The following is an 18730-nucleotide window of genomic DNA, read 5'->3' as shown; positions in this document are numbered from 1 at the left end:
CCTACCTCACAGGGAAGTTGCATGGAATGCCAGATAAAGTCTGCAAAGTACTTTAAAACTGAAAGTGTTGAATAGAATCCTACTGTAATGAGAAAGCGAAGTGGAAAAAGCAGAAAGTCCACAAGGCCCATGAGAGAAAGAGACCACATACCTGAAGCAGTGACGACGAGGGCCCGTTCTCCATGGTGCTGTCACCTCAGGCTGCCAAGACCAGAGAAAGGAAAAGAAGGTGGAGGCAGCACGACTCCCTAACGGTTACTTTCCCTCCCTTGAGAATCGAGCCCTAGAGGTCAGGTGTGAAAGTTCACTAGGAAAAGGTCAGGAGGCCTCTGGTCAGTAGTTTCCGCAATCGTCACTTCCGCGGAGGGGTGTCCTTCGGACATTCGGGGTCAAACAGAATCCTTTCATCGTGGCAAAACAAGTGTTTTTATCGCAAAGGAGCGGAGGAGTAGAGCAACTTTCAATTCCTACCCGGAAGATTAAATTGTGCACAAGATGTTTTCTACCTCTATATACAGCACGTCAGAAACTTTAGTTACTTCCCAGGATTTTTTCACCAATGAGAAGGCGCGTGTGTAACAAACTGCCAACCAAGATGGAGCTTTCAAGTGGGAGAAGAGAAGGGGTGGGGAGTAAAGTACCCAATCAGAATATAAAGATGCCGAAAGCGGGTGGTTCCGTGGTGTCACGTGCGTGAACGTTACCCAACGTCTGAGATCAGCCCCGCTCATAACCCACCTCTGAGGAAAACAGTCACTCTGATTACCTTAATTCTAATTGGTACGAAAAACAGTTCCCGCCCCAAGCACCGAATTTTAGGATTCTCCCCCCCACCCCCGTATATGGGAGCTGACGATTAGCTACGCGCTATCTAGCCAATGAGGACAAGCGATGCTGCTGGGTGCCTGAGGAAACGGAAAGCGGCTTTTGATCTTAGGTAAAATTGGTCAAAGAGAGTAGGAACGGCGCGAAACTCCATCTCGAGGCTTTCTCTCTCTTCATAGCCTTTCTTTCGATGGGGCTTCTGAGCGAATTGACACGGGGCCTGGTGCGTGGCGCTGACCGTACAGCACCCTGGACTAGCAAGCGGGGCCCACGGTCCTTCTACAAGAGCCGAGGCGCTAAGGACGCCGGCTACCTCACTTGCAGCGGGAAATTCAGGCTGGTACCCGAGATGGTGCCCAAGCTAGTGGTGCCCGACCTGACCGGCTTCAAGCTCCGCCCGTACGTCTCCTACCGCGCCCCCGCAGGCAGTGAACCGTCCCTCACCGCCCGCGACCTCTTTCAAGAGATCGTCGCCCCCAAGGTCAAGAAGGACTTCAACGAAGGCACCTTCGATGCGGAGAAGCTGGAGAAATACGGCTTTGAACCCAGCCAGGAAGGGAAACTCTTCAAGCTCTTCCCCAAGAACTTCGTGCGATAGGGGGGAGAAAGACGTAGGCTGAGGCCAGCAAGTTTGGAAGAACGAACTCTTCTCCCCCGCCATGATGAGGAGTCGGCTTCTGTCGCTCTATGACAGCGGAAAAGGGCCTTCGTTGGCTGATTGACTCAAAGCTATCAAACGTTGAACGTTCTCTGATGCAAAAATTAAAAAGCTCACTTAACCGAGGCTCTATGTGGGGTGACTTTTTGGGGGGCAATTTGCCATAAGAGCAATTTTCATGAAAGGGTAGGGGGAGAAGAAAACCAACACTAACATGTTTAGCCTGGAAACTTGTTTTAAGTTGTCTGTAGTTTTGTGTGTGTTATGCTGAGCTAGGGCTTTTTAATGCTGGAATTGAATTAATATATTTAAATTTTATTTTGTAAGCTGCCTTGGGTAGGTTCCTGGAGAGGCAGTGTGAGAATGTCCTAAATAAGTAAATGCAGTAAAGTTGATGTTTTGGAGCAGCCCTGCAGCAGTCGGGTGCAAGGGAAGAAAGAAGATGCTCCTGTAGGAGACTAGCCAAGATATCAAGGACTTACATTGTAGGGTCCCAGAGGGGAGTTGGCAGAACACTTCTGTGCCCCCTCTCCAAAGAGTCTGCCTGAGGAACTTACAAAGTAAAGCATAATAAAAATGCCATTAGATATTATAAAACCTAGCATTAAAAGATCAGTCCAAGCATAAAAACAATTAAACCATGCATAACTTATTAGCTTGCCTTATTCTAAGCAAGCCCCAAATGCTTTTAGCTCTGTTTATAGGGCATCCCCTTGTTTATTTTGGTTGCCCTCTTTTGCTCCCTTTTGGGATGCAATAACCAGAACTGTGTACAGTGAATATACAGCCACAGCCAATGCTCCGTCTAAACTGGAGTCTTGTGTGCAAACATTTTAATTAGTGAGCTACTAGCATTAAAGTTGAGAGCAAGTGGTTTGGCTGCTGCATAAATTAGTTTGCTCTGGGGCCATCCTTCCTGAGCTAAGACAAAAATGTGTGAGCCAGAGGTTAAAAAACTGAGATAGCTCACACTAACTCAGCTCAGAGGGAGCATTGGCCGCAATGGGGATTTTTCTGATAATCGATAATGGAATTTGTCTTATCACTGCTACACACCGAGTCACTGTCAACTAGCTATCCGCTTCAACATCAGTCTTTTTCCTGGTCTGTTGGTGCCACCTTATCTGCATTTAAGGTAGGCTTTGCTTCCTTGCCATTATATCCTGCAATTTTTGATTGCATTTCAAATAAAAAGGGAAGATAACTAAGGCTGTCTCACAGGCAGAATGCTTTCTGAATTCTGGTTTTCAGCTGGCTAGTCTTCTAGTAGAACTGCAGGTTGCACACTACACAACATTTAGGGTGGTCCTGCTTTGGTTATGATTAATCTAAAATTATATTCTTGAGACCATTACTACTACCCAATTCCAGAGCAAACCTGTGCAGCTACTATGGCTAACTTATAGCAGCCTATTGGATGTGTGGCAGAACCATAAGGAAGTTAAATGGAAAACTATGCAGGATTACATGTAGACTCAGAAGATGCAACCATAGTAGTTACAGTCCTGCCAAGTATCCCACTGTTACACAGCAAAAGTTTTCTTATCCAGTAGCTAGACTCAATTTAAAGAACTGTTTTTTTGAGTTTTTAACTTTTTATTACATTTAACAATAACAATATATATATGATTTAAAGAACTTTTGAGCTTTACTAAGTGAATGTGAACCTCTGCTGCTTTCAGAAAAGGAAAATATATATAACTAGTAAATAACACTGTAAGCACTCTCTGAAATCTCATACCACAAAAAAACAGTAAATAGATAGAAGTCATAGCTGTTTTTATTTTAGAAAGGTCCAAAATATATACTTTAAACAAGTGATTTGTTCACAGTGTGCATATTTGTACATAAGTGTCCTAGGTGGTAGGAATAGTGTTTCAAGAGAAATGTTTGCCCTTCAAGGATTCTTGCAGCGTTAAGGAACCTGCATGGTCGTCTTCTAGGTTTCAAGAAAGTATCTTTGCTATTAATGGTGTCTGTTGCTGGTGTTCTTTCATTCTGTAATGGAAGCAATACTTAAAACTTCATAGTAGTAGGTGGTAGCTATCTTAACCCAGAGCCAGTTTACAGAAGAGATGGGCCAAACTAGGAAAGCTTAATTCCCCAACTAAAAGGGGCTAATAAGGCTTGTCTCTCTTGCTGCTCCCCAGTCTTCCAATATACCAAAGACGGGCTTCTTTTACAATGAAAGTTAAAAGGGATTAAGATGCTGGATGTAGGTAGCAGTAGAACCTTATCCCATCTCATGGAGGAAGTGCTATGAATACAACGTGCTTCTAGCAAAAAATTTTTTAAAAATCCTCAGATATCTTAATTTGTGCTATACTTGAAGTCCTTAGTCTTTACAAGGACACACTTCCAACTGCAGAGACAGAATTAATCCAATGTAACTAACCCAAAAGATCAACAAATATCCAAGGAGTTTTCAAAGCTCTCAGAGCCACAAGACCCCAGGAATAAAGCTAGAAACCTGATGTACAAAAATACATAGTAATAACAATGGGTCCAGCACAGAAGTTCTGCCTCAACAGCTTCCTCTACTCTCTCCTAGTGCTAAAAGGGTCCACTAAGGAGAAAGGAAAATGGGCCAGAACTTTACTCCAGAATGTTGATAACGATATCTAGACGGAAGAGATAGTCTGGCTAGCTTCCCATTTCCAAACATGTAGGACATTGTCATAGAAGGAACATGTTGCCAGGAGGCTGGTTTCTCTTTGGGCTTTGGACAGTTCAGTTTTGTTGTATACTTTGGTATTTGAACCATTCCCACCAGGACCTGGTCCTTGAAAGTCAAGGCTTCCTTCTATTTGGGGAGGCAAGGTAGGGGTTTGATCCTCATCTAAGAACACATCAAAGGTGGCAGTGGGAGATTCATAAACTATCTTCAGGTTCTGGACTTCAAGATCCACTCTTCTCGCTCCTTCATCTACATGAACCACCGGCACCTCCGTAGACCATACCAAGGGATCGTTCAGGGTAAGCCTTGACCAATCAGCTCCATAAGCCAAGGAATTATGCAAGACATAGGATGAAAGAACAGGGCATCTTTCTTTGTTCTCTGCTAAGGAATTAAAAAGAACAACAGCTTGTAAAACAAATTAAGACTCAGTGGGGCATTCATATTTGCTTTAAAGAACAACAATCGCTAAAACATCGCAGTTTTCTATAGTGCTGAAAGCAGTTTACAGCCTAGCCTAAGTACTATAGCAAATATCTTTTTCCCACACAGCTGCTTTAACAGGATTTAAACTACTGTTCCTTTTAGATAATAGATAATATTTAGATAATAATAATAGATGGGAAGAGACGAGCAGATTAACAGCTATACTATAATCTCTCCAAGTAAGAACACAAATAATGCTGTGCCCAATTATTTCTGTACAGCTGTATGCACAAGTCAAGTTAGAACGGATAAAAGGAAATGCTTCTTCACCCAAAGGGTGGTTAACATGTGGAATTCACTGCCACAGGAGGTGGTGGCAGCTACAAGCATAGAAAGCTCCAAAGGGATCTGTTGAGGCTGGGTGAGTGGGCGTCAGCGTGGCAAATGCGGTTCAATGTGGCCAAGTGCAAAGTAATGCACATTGGGGCCAAGAATCCCAGCTACAAATACAAGTTGATGGGGTGTGAACTGGCAGAGACTGACCAAGAGAGAGATCTTGGGGTCGTGGTAGATAACTCACTGAAAATGTTAAGACACTGTGCGTTTGCAATAAAAAAGGCCAACGCCATGCTGGGAATTATTAGGAAGGGAATTGAAAACAAATCAGCCAGTATCATAATGCCCCTGTATAAATCGATGGTGCGGTCTCATTTGGAGTACTGTGTTTAGTTCTGGTCGCTGCACCTCAAAAAGGATATTATAGCATTGGAGAAAGTCCAGAAAAGGGCAACTAGAATGATTAAAGGGCTGGAGCACTTTCCCTATGAAGAAAGGTTGAAACACTTGGGACTCTTTAGCTTGGAGAAACATCGACTGCGGGGTGACATGATAGAGGTTTACAAGATAATGCATGGGATGGAGAAAGTAGAGAAAGAAGTACTTTTCTCCCTTTCTCACAATACAAGAACTCGTGGGCATTCGATGAAATTGCTGAGCAGACAGGTTAAAATGGATAAAAGGAAGTACTTCTTCACCCAAAGGGTGATTAACATGTGGAATTCACTGCCAAAGGAGGTGGTGGCAGCCACAAGTATAGCCACCTTCAAGAGGGGTTTAGATAAAAATATGAAGCACAGGTCCATCAGTGGCTATTAGCCACAGTGTGTGTGTATATATAAAAATTTTTGCCACTGTGTGACACAGAGTGTTGGACTGGATGGGCCGTTGGCCTGATCCAACATGGCTTCTCTTATGTTCTTAAGCTTCAATAGCAGATTGGATAAACATGGAGCAGAGGTCCATCAGTGGCTATTAGCCACAGCGTATTGTTGGAACTCTCTGGGGCACTGGTGCTCTGTATGCTTGGGGGGGGGGCAACAGTGGGAGGGCTTCCAGTGTCCTGACCCCACTGACAGACCTCCTGATGGCACCTGGTTTTTTTGGCCACTGTATGACACAAAGTGTTGGACTGGATGGGCCACTGGCCTGATCCAACATGGCTTCTCTTATGTTCTTATCTCTTTCAAGTCATCTCAGGGGAAATTAACAGGCCAAATGTGAGTACTACAGTAATAAAAACTAGGTCCCTGTCAGAGCCAGCATGCTTGAGGATTTTTTGGCAAGTGTGACATCCACATATGTTACCAGTATTCCAGAAGTGAGCCCCTGGTATCTCAATGGAGTTTTGCAAGCAGCAGTACAAGCCGGTCAGCTGACCCTCCAACTCCTGTCTAGATAGATCACAAACCCCAGCTGCCTGTACCATGTTGTAAATGAGCCACCTATGACAATCGAATCCACACTTTATACCAGTCTATCCGTCTGTTTCCCAGGCAGACAAATTGCATTATGTGTGCATGTATGTCCAGTTAAAACTAGAGGTACGAAGGTCTAGAAAAAAACCCAGAAAAATTTGGGGACAAAACAGGTTTTTTTCCAAGGCCTTTTTCAATTTTTCTGATGGAAAAATTAAAAATTTGGGGTAGTACTAAAAAAACCCTATGAAATATTTTATCTTTCAGTATGAGTGAAATGCTTCTAAAGACAAGGTAAGCAGGCTGTAGACATATACAGCTCTTAAATACATGACGCATTTTGGCAGGGCTTTTTTTTGCAGAAAAGCCCAGCAGGAACTCATTTGCATATTAGGCCACACCTCTTGACACCAATTCAGCCAGAACTGTGTTCCTGCTCAAAAAAGCCCTGTATTTCGGCACCTAGAAGGATAACTGATCTTCACAAGGGTAGCATGCAGGGCTTTCATTGCTTCTCAACAACTGCACACGTTCTGTTGTACTTTTAACCTGATGTGGTTGTCCTTTTCATCTCTCCTTCAAACTACTGCAACACATTTAGTAACCACGAACTGGGTAAAAAGTACCTTGCAGGACAGAGAAAAAAGATCAGAAGGAGGAGGTGCAGAATCTGCACCAATGCCTCAGGATAACTGAGGATAGCTTATGGGTCCTGCTTTGCAGGACAGAGAAAAAAAAGATCAGAAAGAGGAGGTGCAGAATCTGCACCAATGCCTCAAGATAACTGAAAGTCTCATGGAGAAACTTTAACCAGTTTAACTCTTTCTAACCAGACAGCAAAATTTATAACTTTCAAATTCCATAAATATACCAAATATTGCAATTTTATATGCCAAATTATAAATGATGCAGTTTGTTGTTAAAGCAGTAAAATTAGTTTAGGTTTGATATGGCAGGTATTGCATATATTTCAATTGTTCCCAAAATTTCTGTTTTTGCTATTCAGATAATTGTTAGTACTTGCTCCTTAGTACTAACAGGCTGCCATGTTCAAACCCCTTTCCCCCCCACAGTCACAAGATGCATAAGTTTCATATGCATTGTTGTACCAGTTGAGGATAGCTGTAATACAGGCAAGTGGCTCCAGGGACCAGCTCCTCAGAGGTACTCTTGATCCCTTCACAGTTGCTCAAAAAAACTTCACTCACCCATAGCACCTTGGCAATTGAGGATTTTGAAGCCATTGTGCATACAGGCTGCCAGCAGTAAGTGCTCCCTTGTTGGATGCCATTTCAGCCGCCACACTCCACCCTGCACATGGGTGTCTGTCAATGATTGTTTCATATTTCGGGTGTCCCACAGGAGAACGTGTTCATCATAGCTGGAAGAACACCCAACAGGTTTCAGATATGTGGTTTCTCAGAAAGTATACAATTTCTATTTGAATCTTTCAATATTCAAGGCCACTCATTAAGGTGTAGCCTAGCTAGAACTTTTTTCTTGCTTTTCTTGTGCCATGACCAATGTTCCATCCTTGAGATAACTACAGGCTGCTATCCCAAATGTGCACAAGCAACCAATGCCCTATCCTAGAGGTGTCAAACATATGGCCTGTGGGCTGGAATTGGTCCATCCAGGGCTCTTATCCAGCAGGAACTCTTGGGCGGGGGGGAAATGGACAGAGCCACTTGAATTGTGATTTCAGTGCAGTAGAACAACCTCATCTGCAGCAGTCAAGCAGAACCTCTTCTCTTCAGTGGCAGCCTCACTGGTAGGTCAGGGGCCACTGCAGCCACAATCATGCCACCTCAGGGTTCCAAGGCAACACTGCACACTTCTCCATTTGGTCTGTAGCTCTGGGGATGCTGTTCCAGATGGCCACAGAGCCTGCATTTGCATGTGGGAAGGGACACAGACAATCCTCTGCCAATGCCTGCTAGTGGCTAGCACCTCTGTATTCATCCAATAAGCCAGAGGTGGCAGCGGCAGACCCACACCCACACCCTCCCCAAACAGTCATGCCTCCCCCTCTTCCCACTGAAGCACTCATCCGGCTTGCCAGAAGGCAATCAACAGGCAACATGGGGCTGGATGCAGAGATATAAGAGAGGGAGGGATAGAAACCTCTCCATGTGCACGCTCACACATACACACAGAGGCAAACACAAACCATCCCTGCCGAAGAAAACAGTTCTTTGCATCCAATGAGCAGCTGCCATCACTGTGCGTGCCCCTTCAGCTCCCACAACCAGCCACTTCAGGTCACTTCAGTCCCCAAAGGAAAAAGCCTTCCTGCCAGGGTGACTGGCTGGTGAATTGCACAAGCCAGTTGAGGTGTCTGCAATGTGGGTGAGGTTTTGAAAGGCAACCTTGATCTCCTGGCTTTAATGTGAAAGGATTTCTTTTCTCTCCTGCCCCCACCTTTGCTTTTATTTACTGGGGATCAATCAGATGCTGGCTTGCAGAGAAGGCAGCAGGGCTTCTTGCTCTCCACACTCGTTGCCCACATCGCATCCCCCACCCCAATTCTGAAAAAAATTAAGCTTTTCATTTCCATAACAACAACAACCCTGTGATGTAGTCAGTTCCACTGTACTAAGCTGCCCCCTTGGTGCCACTGTAACAAAAAAATTCTGGGTACTGGGCTGAGCAGTGGTCACCTCTGGCCTTGACTTTGTTCAGCCTCAGAGCCACCATGTATTTGGCCTCAATTCTAAGCTACAACCTGCCTCCACTTCCATAGGTGAAAGAGGTTATAGCTCATCTTCCCAGTCCCCTTCCCCAGTGACTCAGGATAGGGGGAGTTTGCAACACCCAGTTGCTTTGTGTATTTCCCCTGGGATCCAGGGTCACACCATTCTGGGCAGGAGTGGGCTGGGGAAAGGGTCTGCCTCCCCCACAGGCAGCATGGGGTCAACTGCCCAGTGCTGCATCATTGGCTCTCCAATCCAACCATGTGAGTTTTCTTCTGCAGCCCCCAGCCCAGGGGGCCTCATGGTAAGGACACCAACTCAGAGCTTACCAGATACTTTCCTTCATGAAGTTTATATCTCCAGTACCTGACATTACGTTTTGACCCAGCCCTACAAAGTGACGTTTATTTCAGATCCAGCCCTTGTAACAAATGAGTTCAACACCTGTGCCCTATCCATATCTCCATCACTAGGTCAGAATGAGTATAACAGACAGTATGACAGAGAAGCTCACCTTCCTGTGGCCAGCAGATTCTCCCGGAGTGGATGGCACTGAATACTGCATACCCCCATTGAGTGCCTGCAATGCAATGGAAGCCCATATTGGGGCCACAAAGGCTGTTAAGAGTGTGAATATCACCGGGTCCCACTGACGGAAATTCATTCAGTGTCTAATCATCTTCCGCCACTGAGAACATGGCAACTTTTACAATGGACCTTCATCCAAACAGCTGCTGCTTACCTCTCACTTGTGAAAACAGGAGCCTTTGGACTGCCACGGACATCCCAGACCCTTAGTTTGGAATCATCTCCACCTGGAAAAAAAAGACTGCTAATGCTGCACTTTTCAGCTATTAATGATTGCATCTAGGATGTCCTTTCTTTGCAGTACACATGGAATAAAGAGCATCTACTATATAGAAATCACTAACGCACCACACAGTAACAATTTGCAAACAATACAACATAGAAAACAGAGGTGTTTGTAAGGGGAGAGACACCTAGATGTCAAGCAACCTGATACAGGGGAAACCTCTATCAACAGAATACCACTACGGAAAAAGCCCTGTCCTAGTAGTCCCCCTTTCCCACAGGTAGTGGGGACATAATGAACAGCACCTTCACTGAGAATCTTAGCAACTGGGCAGGTGACCCTTCAGGTATCCTGGTCCTAGACAGTTCAAGACTTTAAAAAAGCAAGAATTTCAATTGTGGCCAGTAAAAAATTGGAAGCCTATGAAGTTCTTTCTGAACTGGTGAGATGAATTTCCAATAGCCTCCTCTGATCAGCAGCTTCTCTACTACCTTATGGTCCAACAACAAATTTCTGAGCAGTCTTCAAAGGCAGTTTCACAGAGAGTAATCTGGAGGGCAGCAAGCAATTGGCAATGCAAATCCTTGCTGCCAGTGCTTGCAAAACTGCCCAAGAAAATCAGCTCCCATTCAAAACAACAAACTTTCAGAGAGGAATTAAGTGTCAAATTTTTCCAGCAATATGTCCCAAGCAATTTGAAACTCTGCTCTATATCAATTTCCAAAATCAAAATATAAAGCACAAATATTGGGCAGAGTGCAGGTATCATTTGTCCAGAGCTTGTCTTATGGCGATGAAGTTTGTCTCTCCCCACCCCAAGTCTAAGGAAAGAGATGAATGGAGTGGTGGCTAATGCTGATATTAAGGCTAACATTCCCCCTCTCACTCATTATAATCTCAATTAATTTATTTTAGGTGCCCCCATGGCTACTCCTGTGGCAACCAAAAGTAGCTGTTTGAAGCCCACAGTAAAGCAATGATATCAAAAATTTATTATTATTTTACTTTTTGTTTATATTCTGCTCTCCCTGCAAGCGGGCTCAGGGCGGATCACATTATATAGAATCCATATAAATAACAATTTAACATCAATAAAACAGTATAAAATGTCTTTAAAACACAAAGTTTTGAAGGTTAAAAAAAGGCACTAAAGTAAAATAAAACATCTTTTCCTATGGTGACATTTAACTCTTGCTTGATTATAGATGTGCTTCTATATCAGCATGAAGATTAGAAAAATACTTTCTAAAAATAGCAAGGGGTGGGGTGGAGTTGAGGCTGACCATCTCACTCTTCCTGCCTTTCAAGGTGGCTTACTATAAAAGAGTGACAGCTTGTATCAATACACCCTAGACCTCTTGGGCACTTCGCCAAGATGCCATAGTCTATGCTCAGTGGTGTAAATGCAGTTAGCCATATGTTCAAGCTATGCTGGCGGTAGTCCTACTTGACAGTTACTGCAAGTGAGAAGGGAAAGTCTCCAATATTTACTACAAAAGCAAAGTCCTGTGATTCACTGACCTGAGTAGATAACGTGTGTGTTCCAGTAGTCAAATGCAGCAATCCAGGCCTCAAAGTCATGTGCCTTCCACTGTTCCAGGATGTGCACAGAAGGAGACGATTCATCGACAGACAGCAAGCTCAATCTCCCTTTGGAATCACTGCTGACCAACTGCAAGGGGCATCCCCTTTAACAAGAAGTACAAAACCACAAGGATAAATTGGTGGTCCTCAGATGGGAAAGCTTCCACTAGTATGATTAAGACTGCCCATTTTACAATCTTTCGCACCATCCATGCACAGGAAATACAGCAACTTATCATACCAGATGTAACAATATATATATATATATCAGATAACAGCACACCAGACTAAGGCTGGGCAGGCTTCTGTTCTAATCCACACTCAAATGTTTAAAGCTAAAAAAAATAAAAAAAAAAATAATCCACACTCAGGGTTACTTTTTGCCAGTCACAGCCTAACTCACTTTATAAGGTATTTGTGAGGACAAAGATGGGGAGAACCAGGTATGCCTCTCTGAGCTTATTCAAATAAGGGTAGAATGCAAATGTGATGTTTACAGCTGCTATTGGTAGGAAGAACACACTGTTTAGAAATCTGACTATGACCAAGTCACACTGCAAACCACATGCTGCAAGTCTTTTAACTGTTTCTGCCATCATTCAACACATGTATAGCTCGATCATACACATAAGCAATGAAAAGAAAAAGCGGATACAAAGGAAGCATTCCTGTCTACTGCAAAAACTCTATAACAGAAATGTCAGCTTGGTGAAAAAGTTATAAGAAAACCCCTACTGGATCAGATTAAAGGTCCTTCTACACCAGTATCCTGTTTCCCAAAGTGGCCAAACAGAAACAAACTGCATTTCCTCAGCTCATGGAATAGGGCAGTGCTAGAGAAAGTTTCTCCCCACCAACTGACCAAGTTTTCCATTTTTTGGTCTCTGCTCACCCCTGCTTTCGTCCCGTAGACCAGTCCAGAGACAAAGCAAGGCATTCATCTCCTAGGTCAATGCTGCATAGCGGCTCCAGCCTGCAGCTCTTCTACTAGAGAGAAAAGGAAGCTGATGAAGGTCGAACAGACCTAAAAAAAGAGCATTTAAGCCAACACTAGTTCCAGAACCCAACTGAACAGCTCTGCAAATGCTGTTTCTTTAGGGAAAGAAGCACATTTCAAACAAGGAAGAAACGGAGACAGGGTGTTCTCTGTTCCTGAAACAGGGACAGGGTGTTTTCCCCAGACTTAGGGTTAGGAACTCACATGCTCCACCTTAAATTCTGCCGTTATTACATAAGAATTTTCTGAGAATCTTTTCTCTAACTGTGTTCTTATTTCTATGGTTGCATTCAGACAACAAAATAAATGATGCTTTATGCAACCAACTCCAGCTAGTCTACAAAGCATAACAAACCTCAGTTTGTAAATAAACTTCTTTAGCTGCTTCTTACCTCCACTCCACTTCTTGGTAGAGAGGACATCCTCCCTACTCAAAATGTTTGTGAATGCCATTACAACAAACCACAATCAGCACAAGATTAAAAAAAAAACAGCTACAAACACTAGATCAGGGATGGCCAATGGTAGCTCTCCAGATGTTTTTTGCCTACAACTCCCATCAGCCCCAGTCATTGGCCATGCTGGCTGGGGCTGATGGGAGTTGTAGGCAAAAAAAAACATCTGGAGAGCTACCATTGGCCACCCCTGCGCTAGATTGAAATCCCAGTTTATTGGATTGTGGCCATTTGATCAAACTGTGGATTAAACCATGATTTATTGTGATGTCTGAATGCAGTCCATTTTTCTTATTGTTTCTCCCATCAATCAACCTTTGAGTCAAGGACATTGTTCTCAGACATTAAAGCACAACTTGGGAGGGCAGCTGCTTTGAATGACTCCATCGCACACTCTAGTCACCTACCTCACTTCCTGTCAGGCAGCAAAGCTCTACTACTCCTTTAGCATTTGCAATGGCCAGCAAGGGATGTTCTGCAACAGGAACATGGGACCTTGAAAAGGAATCCACAAGAAGAGCTTTACCGGATGTCCAACTGAATGGTTACCACACCAAGCTTTTCTTTAGGAAGGAAATGCAAAAGGGGATTGTTTTAATTCACTTGAACCATTTCAATTGTAGATCCAGTGTATGTAAATATGCCAAGTCCTAAAGACAGTAAATATTTCACTGATCTACACTAGAAAACCTTGTATCCAGCAGTACTATTTAGTAAATAGCAATGAAGATTCAAATTAGAAACAGGCAATTCAATTTGCATAGCCTATCATGTTTAGCTTCACAACAATGCTATGAGATGGCAGCTGTATCAGTTTTTCAGATTGAAGCAGAAGCAGGGTTCTTTGCCCAAGGTCACACAATAGCTATAGAAGATGATGATACTGGATTTATATCCCACCCTATGCTCTGAATCTCAGAGTCTCAGAGCAGTCACAATCTCCTTTACCTTCCCTCCCACAACAGACACCCCATGAGGTAGGTGGGGCTGAGAGAGCTCTTACAAACAGCTGCTCTTTCAAGGACAACTCCTGTGAGAGCTATGGCTAACCCAAGGCCATTCCAGCAGGTGCAAGTGGAAGAGTGGGGAATCAAACCCAGTTCTCCCAGATAAGAGTCTGCATGCTTAACCACTACACCAAACTGAATAGGTGAACCCTGATCCAAAAGTGGCTCCCATCAGAGATGTATAAAGCAACATCTTCAGGGTTCAGGTTGGAAAAAAACATATACATATCTGCTGTGGATAGATCCAGGTGGGCAGCCATGTTGCTCTGAAGCAACAGAATAAAGTTGGAGTCCAGGGGCACCTTTAAGACAAAGTTTTATCAAGAATGTAAGCTTTCATGTGCTAGAAGCACACTTCATAAATGAAATAGGGTACAGTTAGAAGTGCTACATAACTTGTGGGTAGGGTTTGGTCTAGATAGTATAAGCTATGTGGCAAAACAGCAGAAGGTAATAAACATGTCAGATTTGGAGAATGATGGCGAGAATGGAAGTAAATGCAGAGTCTGTTCATTGCTCTATTTCTCCTCAAGCATGGGTCAAACTGTGAGAACATTTTTCTCTCACCTGAAAAAGATGTTCTCAATTTGATTTGTGCTATCCAGACCAAACTTATTCTTTCAGTTTGTTAATTTCACTATTTTGCCATTGGATTCTAACTTTGTACCATTTTTAATGCTTAACACTACCAACAAGCTATATGTAACACTGCTAACTGTACCCCCATTTCATTGTCTGATGAAGTGTGCTTCTAGCACACGAAAGCTTACATTCTCAATAAAACTTTGTTGGTCTTAAAGATGCTATTGGATTCCAACTGTCCACTGTGGAATATTTCCACCCTCGTCCCAACAAAATAATAATTAGATACTAATAACTTAATGATATGCAAGAGATATCAAAATCTCTCATATGGACCTATACGACTACCATTTAATATCCAGCACAGCAGCTGTTTCTAGCCTCTGGACCTCAGTCAGTGGTGCAAAAATCTGTTCTTCAAAGTAATACAGGTAGAGTCGGCCCAGCCGGACATGGGGCTCATTGCTCTCATCAGTGCTCTGTAAAAAGAAGTAGAACAGAAACTTGCTTTTAGCATTTCCTGTCCATCAACTTACTATCTTTGAATCAGAAAACTGCCTCACAGATACAGGAGATCAGAGATTCTCAGATAAATCAAACCTTGAGGACAAAGACCACAGTCACATCCCCAGTTGGGGGACAGGTCATTGCAATCCTCTTCAAACTTGTTAAGAGCTGCAAGAGGAACCTTCTACCTTTTAATGAATCAAAGACAGAGAACCAGGGTTCACAATGCTACAATGTGCCCCCAGTATCATTCAGCTGGCTTATTCTTTAGCAAAAGAACAGTTCACTTTCAAGTGAAGTATTGCCAATCATCAAAAAAATGCACCAATCCAGCAAAACAAACAAAACTGTTTGTATCAGTATGGTTGTTCAATATACTTCTCATGCATTAACTCAATAGTTCTTACAATACCTGTGGCAAAGTAGGTCAGTTCTTCTACTCACCATTTACACCCTATTTATTACAGAGATGGAGGTGGAAGTGCAGAAGCAGAGAGAACAACATTTTGCCTGAGGGCAACTAATTTTTTGTCCAGGCAAAGTTGTGAATTACAGACTTTGTACTATGAGGCCTACACCTTACTTCATTTTACATCTAACTCTGAACCTAATGTCCCAGATTTTGGATGGAGATAAAGGGGAAAGAACGAAATACAGAATAAATCCAACTCAATATTCAAAAAGTTACAACCAAAGCACCAAAACACTAATCCTAAAAAACAGTCTCTTAACTTGAATCCAGTGCTGTCTTAAAATCATCATAGATTGTTGCCTTCCAGAGGCTGTTACACTCACCATGCTATCAGGTTTCTTCAGCTGGTAGGTGCCACATGCCAGGATGTTGTGCCAGCCTTCTACAGGGCACCACTCCACAGCATCTGCACTATATTCAGTGTCCACCACTTGCAATGTTTGTATCTTGCACTGCAAAGCCATGTCAGAGAACACTCATCCTTGTCTGGAAGGAAAGAAGGGAGGCTGAGAAAACAAATCAGTGAGTTTGAAATTCTGCACAGCATTCAAGGCCAAGCAGCCAAATCCAATCCCTAAGGATTATTAAGTACCTCCTTCTATGTTGCATTAACTAATCTGGCACAGCTACAAATGTGTAGCTTCAACTTCACAGTCACCAGTGTGGATTCAAATCCTTTCTTAACACATAATCTTGTCACATGTTTACAGTCCAATTCTCAACTCTCAAGATGCCCTTTAACAGGGAACGTGCAGTTCAAAGTTCCTACTTTCAGATCCCCTCCCCAATAACAGCTACCCCCACACACACAGTTTAAGAACCCCCTCCCAAGCACACCTCTGCCCTCACTGTAACAGAAGAAACATCTGTAAATGGCTCATCTCATAGCCCTGTCATACCGTCTAAAATCTATGCCCAGAGCAGAGTGCAGTTTAAACAAGCATTCCTCCTCTAAACCCTCTACTTACACTAACAGCTGAGCCACTCACAGAGTAGTCTATTTTCCAAACTCACATTCCCCTTACCCTAACATATACTCCATACTTCTCCAGTGGCCAATTATAGGAGCTTTAAAGGTTTTCTTCTTTAACACTCCAACCGTCAACCAAAATCACACATGTATTAGAAATAAACGTCCCTTTCTCGCTTTTTCTCTGAGAATTCTAAAGCCTTCCCCTGACCTTACCAATACCCAACCACAGTCCATCTTGGGGAATAAGAAACTCCTCCCCACCCCCAACCCAAGCACTTCTCTAACACAAAGAACTTTTTTTTTTTAGTTTTTTAACTTTTTATTACATTTAACAACAACAATAACAATATATATATATATATATATATATATATATATATATATATATATATATATATATATATATATATATATATATATATACATACACACACACACACATACACAAAACATAAACTTAGGGATGTAGACCGCAGGATGCATTATATACTTATATCATTAGAATACAAATCCTTTGTTCTAACCTAAACCAAATCATACATTCTACAGTTAACCCCTTTTTACACTATATTATTATCTTTCCCCCATAACCATTCATACAATAAGTTCCATTTCCCTTCTATTTGTCTATTTGTTAATTTCTTCTCTTAATATTTCCATCAGAGTATCTACCTCAGCTCAGTCTAGAACCAAGCAAAATACTTTCTTTCTTCTACACTGTGATCCAAAAGAACATTTGGCATTTCAAGTCATCTTACTTTATTTATAAATTACACAGTATCAATTTAATTCCCTGCAACAACAAAAAAAAAACCCCAGCAAGTTTGGAATACACTTTCATACAATAAGTTCCGTTTTCCTTCTATCTATTTAATTTCGTCTCTTAGTATCTCCATCAGAGTATCTACCTCAGCTAAGTCTAGAACTAACGAAAAAGAAAACTTTCTTCTACACTGTGGTCCAAAAAAGAAGAAAAAAAAACATTGGCATTTCAAATCATCTTACTTTGTTTGTGAATTGCATGGTATCAATTTGTTTCCCTGCAACAAAGCAACCAGCAATTTCGGAATACACTTTCTTCAGTTTTATTGGTGTAATATGCCAACGATAAAACTTTAATGATTTGTCTCTCATCGGCTGGCAGACCAATTCCTTCATTTTCCTCCTAGTACACCTTATATAAACCTCTCTCAGCAGGCAGTGTTCCTTGAAATAAATAAGGCAAGCTCTATAGCCATTTTCTATATCTTTCTCCAGTTCCTTTTTCTTCATACCAAGAACTGGTGTCAAGATCTCTACTATCACCTCCTTTATATGGTCATACCTATCCTCTGGAATATTCTGCATTCCTGAAATATGCACTACCTGCACCGTTTCTATTCTCACTAATCTGTCCCCTTCGTATTTTTGAACTTTTTCAATCTCCTCAGACTTTTCATTCACTACTTCCAACTTTCCTTCCACATATTTTGCAGATTGTGTCAAGCCATGAATCTCTTCCTTTACTTCCGTCAATTGCTTTTGCAGGCCATCTAATTTCTTATTTACTCCATCTAATTGTTCTGTCAGATTTGCCTGCACCTGACTCAATGCATTCATAAAATACAATTGCATAGAATTCTGCAATTCCTCTATAACTTCCGGTGAGGACATTATCTCCATCAGTTTTAAAGTTATCAATAGTGGGACTAACCTATCTATTTTGTCTTACTTGTATGTCATACTCATTTTTCTATTATCCAAGGTCTTACTGACACCCCAATTCCAATTCATATACTACTACTTCGCCTTACTTCACTCAAAATTCATACATCACCCTCCTTTAACACTCTCACATACCAGTTGGTTTTTATATCCTTAAATTACTATTCTTTACCACCTAACACCCTTCACCTGAACATTCACATTAACTCATTACATATAGAAAATCATACAGAAAATCAGCAGTAATCAAATTAACAATAATTAATTATTCAATCCATTAATTATTTGTTAACTGTCTCTTTTGAATCCTTAATGTTTCCCAACCGCTTATCCTTCTGTCTTCCTCTTCTTCTTCTCCTTTTTCTTCCTCTTCTTAATCTCAATCTCTGCTCCTCTCTTCTGCTACCAGTTCAAAAAGCCAGTTCAGTAAATCCATTCCTGTTCTTCCACATCTCTGCCAACGGAATTCCAGCCTCTCCGCCCTTGCGTTCCTGGAAACTCTATACTAACATCAAAAGTCTCCCATCTTCAGATTCAACTCATTTCAAAGGTCCGGTGACTTTCTTTCCACCCTGTATATTATAACCACCATTCTTTAGCTC

General features: G+C 42.2%; 3 protein-coding genes across 6 annotated transcripts in view; 1 reads left to right on the top strand and 2 right to left on the bottom strand.

Moving 5' to 3' along the window:
- The window catches only part of PNPLA7 (patatin like phospholipase domain containing 7), a 97337-nt gene extending 96818 nt beyond the window's left edge, over positions 1–519 (bottom strand). For all 4 annotated transcript variants that reach the window (XM_060250678.1, XM_060250680.1, XM_060250679.1 and 1 more), the window contains exon 1: positions 152–519. In XM_060250678.1, coding sequence (XP_060106661.1) covers positions 152–184 — 33 coding nt within the window. In that variant the 5' untranslated portion in view covers positions 185–519. The remainder of the gene's footprint in view (positions 1–151) is intronic.
- A 180-nt stretch (positions 520–699) lies between these two features.
- Positions 700–1609, top strand: MRPL41 (mitochondrial ribosomal protein L41). The gene has a single exon (XM_060250776.1). The coding sequence runs from the start codon at positions 1016–1018 to the stop codon at positions 1421–1423; it is 408 nt and encodes a 135-aa protein (XP_060106759.1). The 5' UTR covers positions 700–1015; the 3' UTR covers positions 1424–1609.
- A 1636-nt stretch (positions 1610–3245) lies between these two features.
- On the bottom strand, positions 3246–16235 carry DPH7 (diphthamide biosynthesis 7). Its single transcript, XM_060250849.1, is given in 10 exon segments — positions 3246–4544; positions 7549–7721; positions 9548–9613; positions 9776–9848; positions 11369–11535; positions 12324–12418; positions 13291–13378; positions 14821–14951; positions 15775–15937; positions 16044–16235. Coding segments are annotated over 9 exon segments (1374 nt in total). The 5' UTR covers positions 15916–15937; positions 16044–16235; the 3' UTR covers positions 3246–4104.
- Positions 16236–18730: the final 2495 nt, after the last annotated feature.

The sequence above is a fragment of the Heteronotia binoei genome, chromosome 12 (assembly GCF_032191835.1).
Source record: "Heteronotia binoei isolate CCM8104 ecotype False Entrance Well chromosome 12, APGP_CSIRO_Hbin_v1, whole genome shotgun sequence".
In the NCBI taxonomy this organism is placed as follows: Eukaryota; Metazoa; Chordata; class Lepidosauria; order Squamata; family Gekkonidae; genus Heteronotia; species Heteronotia binoei.
The sequence above is the reverse complement of the archived record's forward strand: the minus strand, read 5'-3'. Positions and strand labels throughout refer to the sequence as shown.

Coding starts and splice junctions, on each gene's coding strand:
- MRPL41 (XM_060250776.1), top strand. CDS start 1,016: ATGGGGCTTCTGAGCGAATTGACACGGGGCCTGGTGCGTGGCGCTGAC.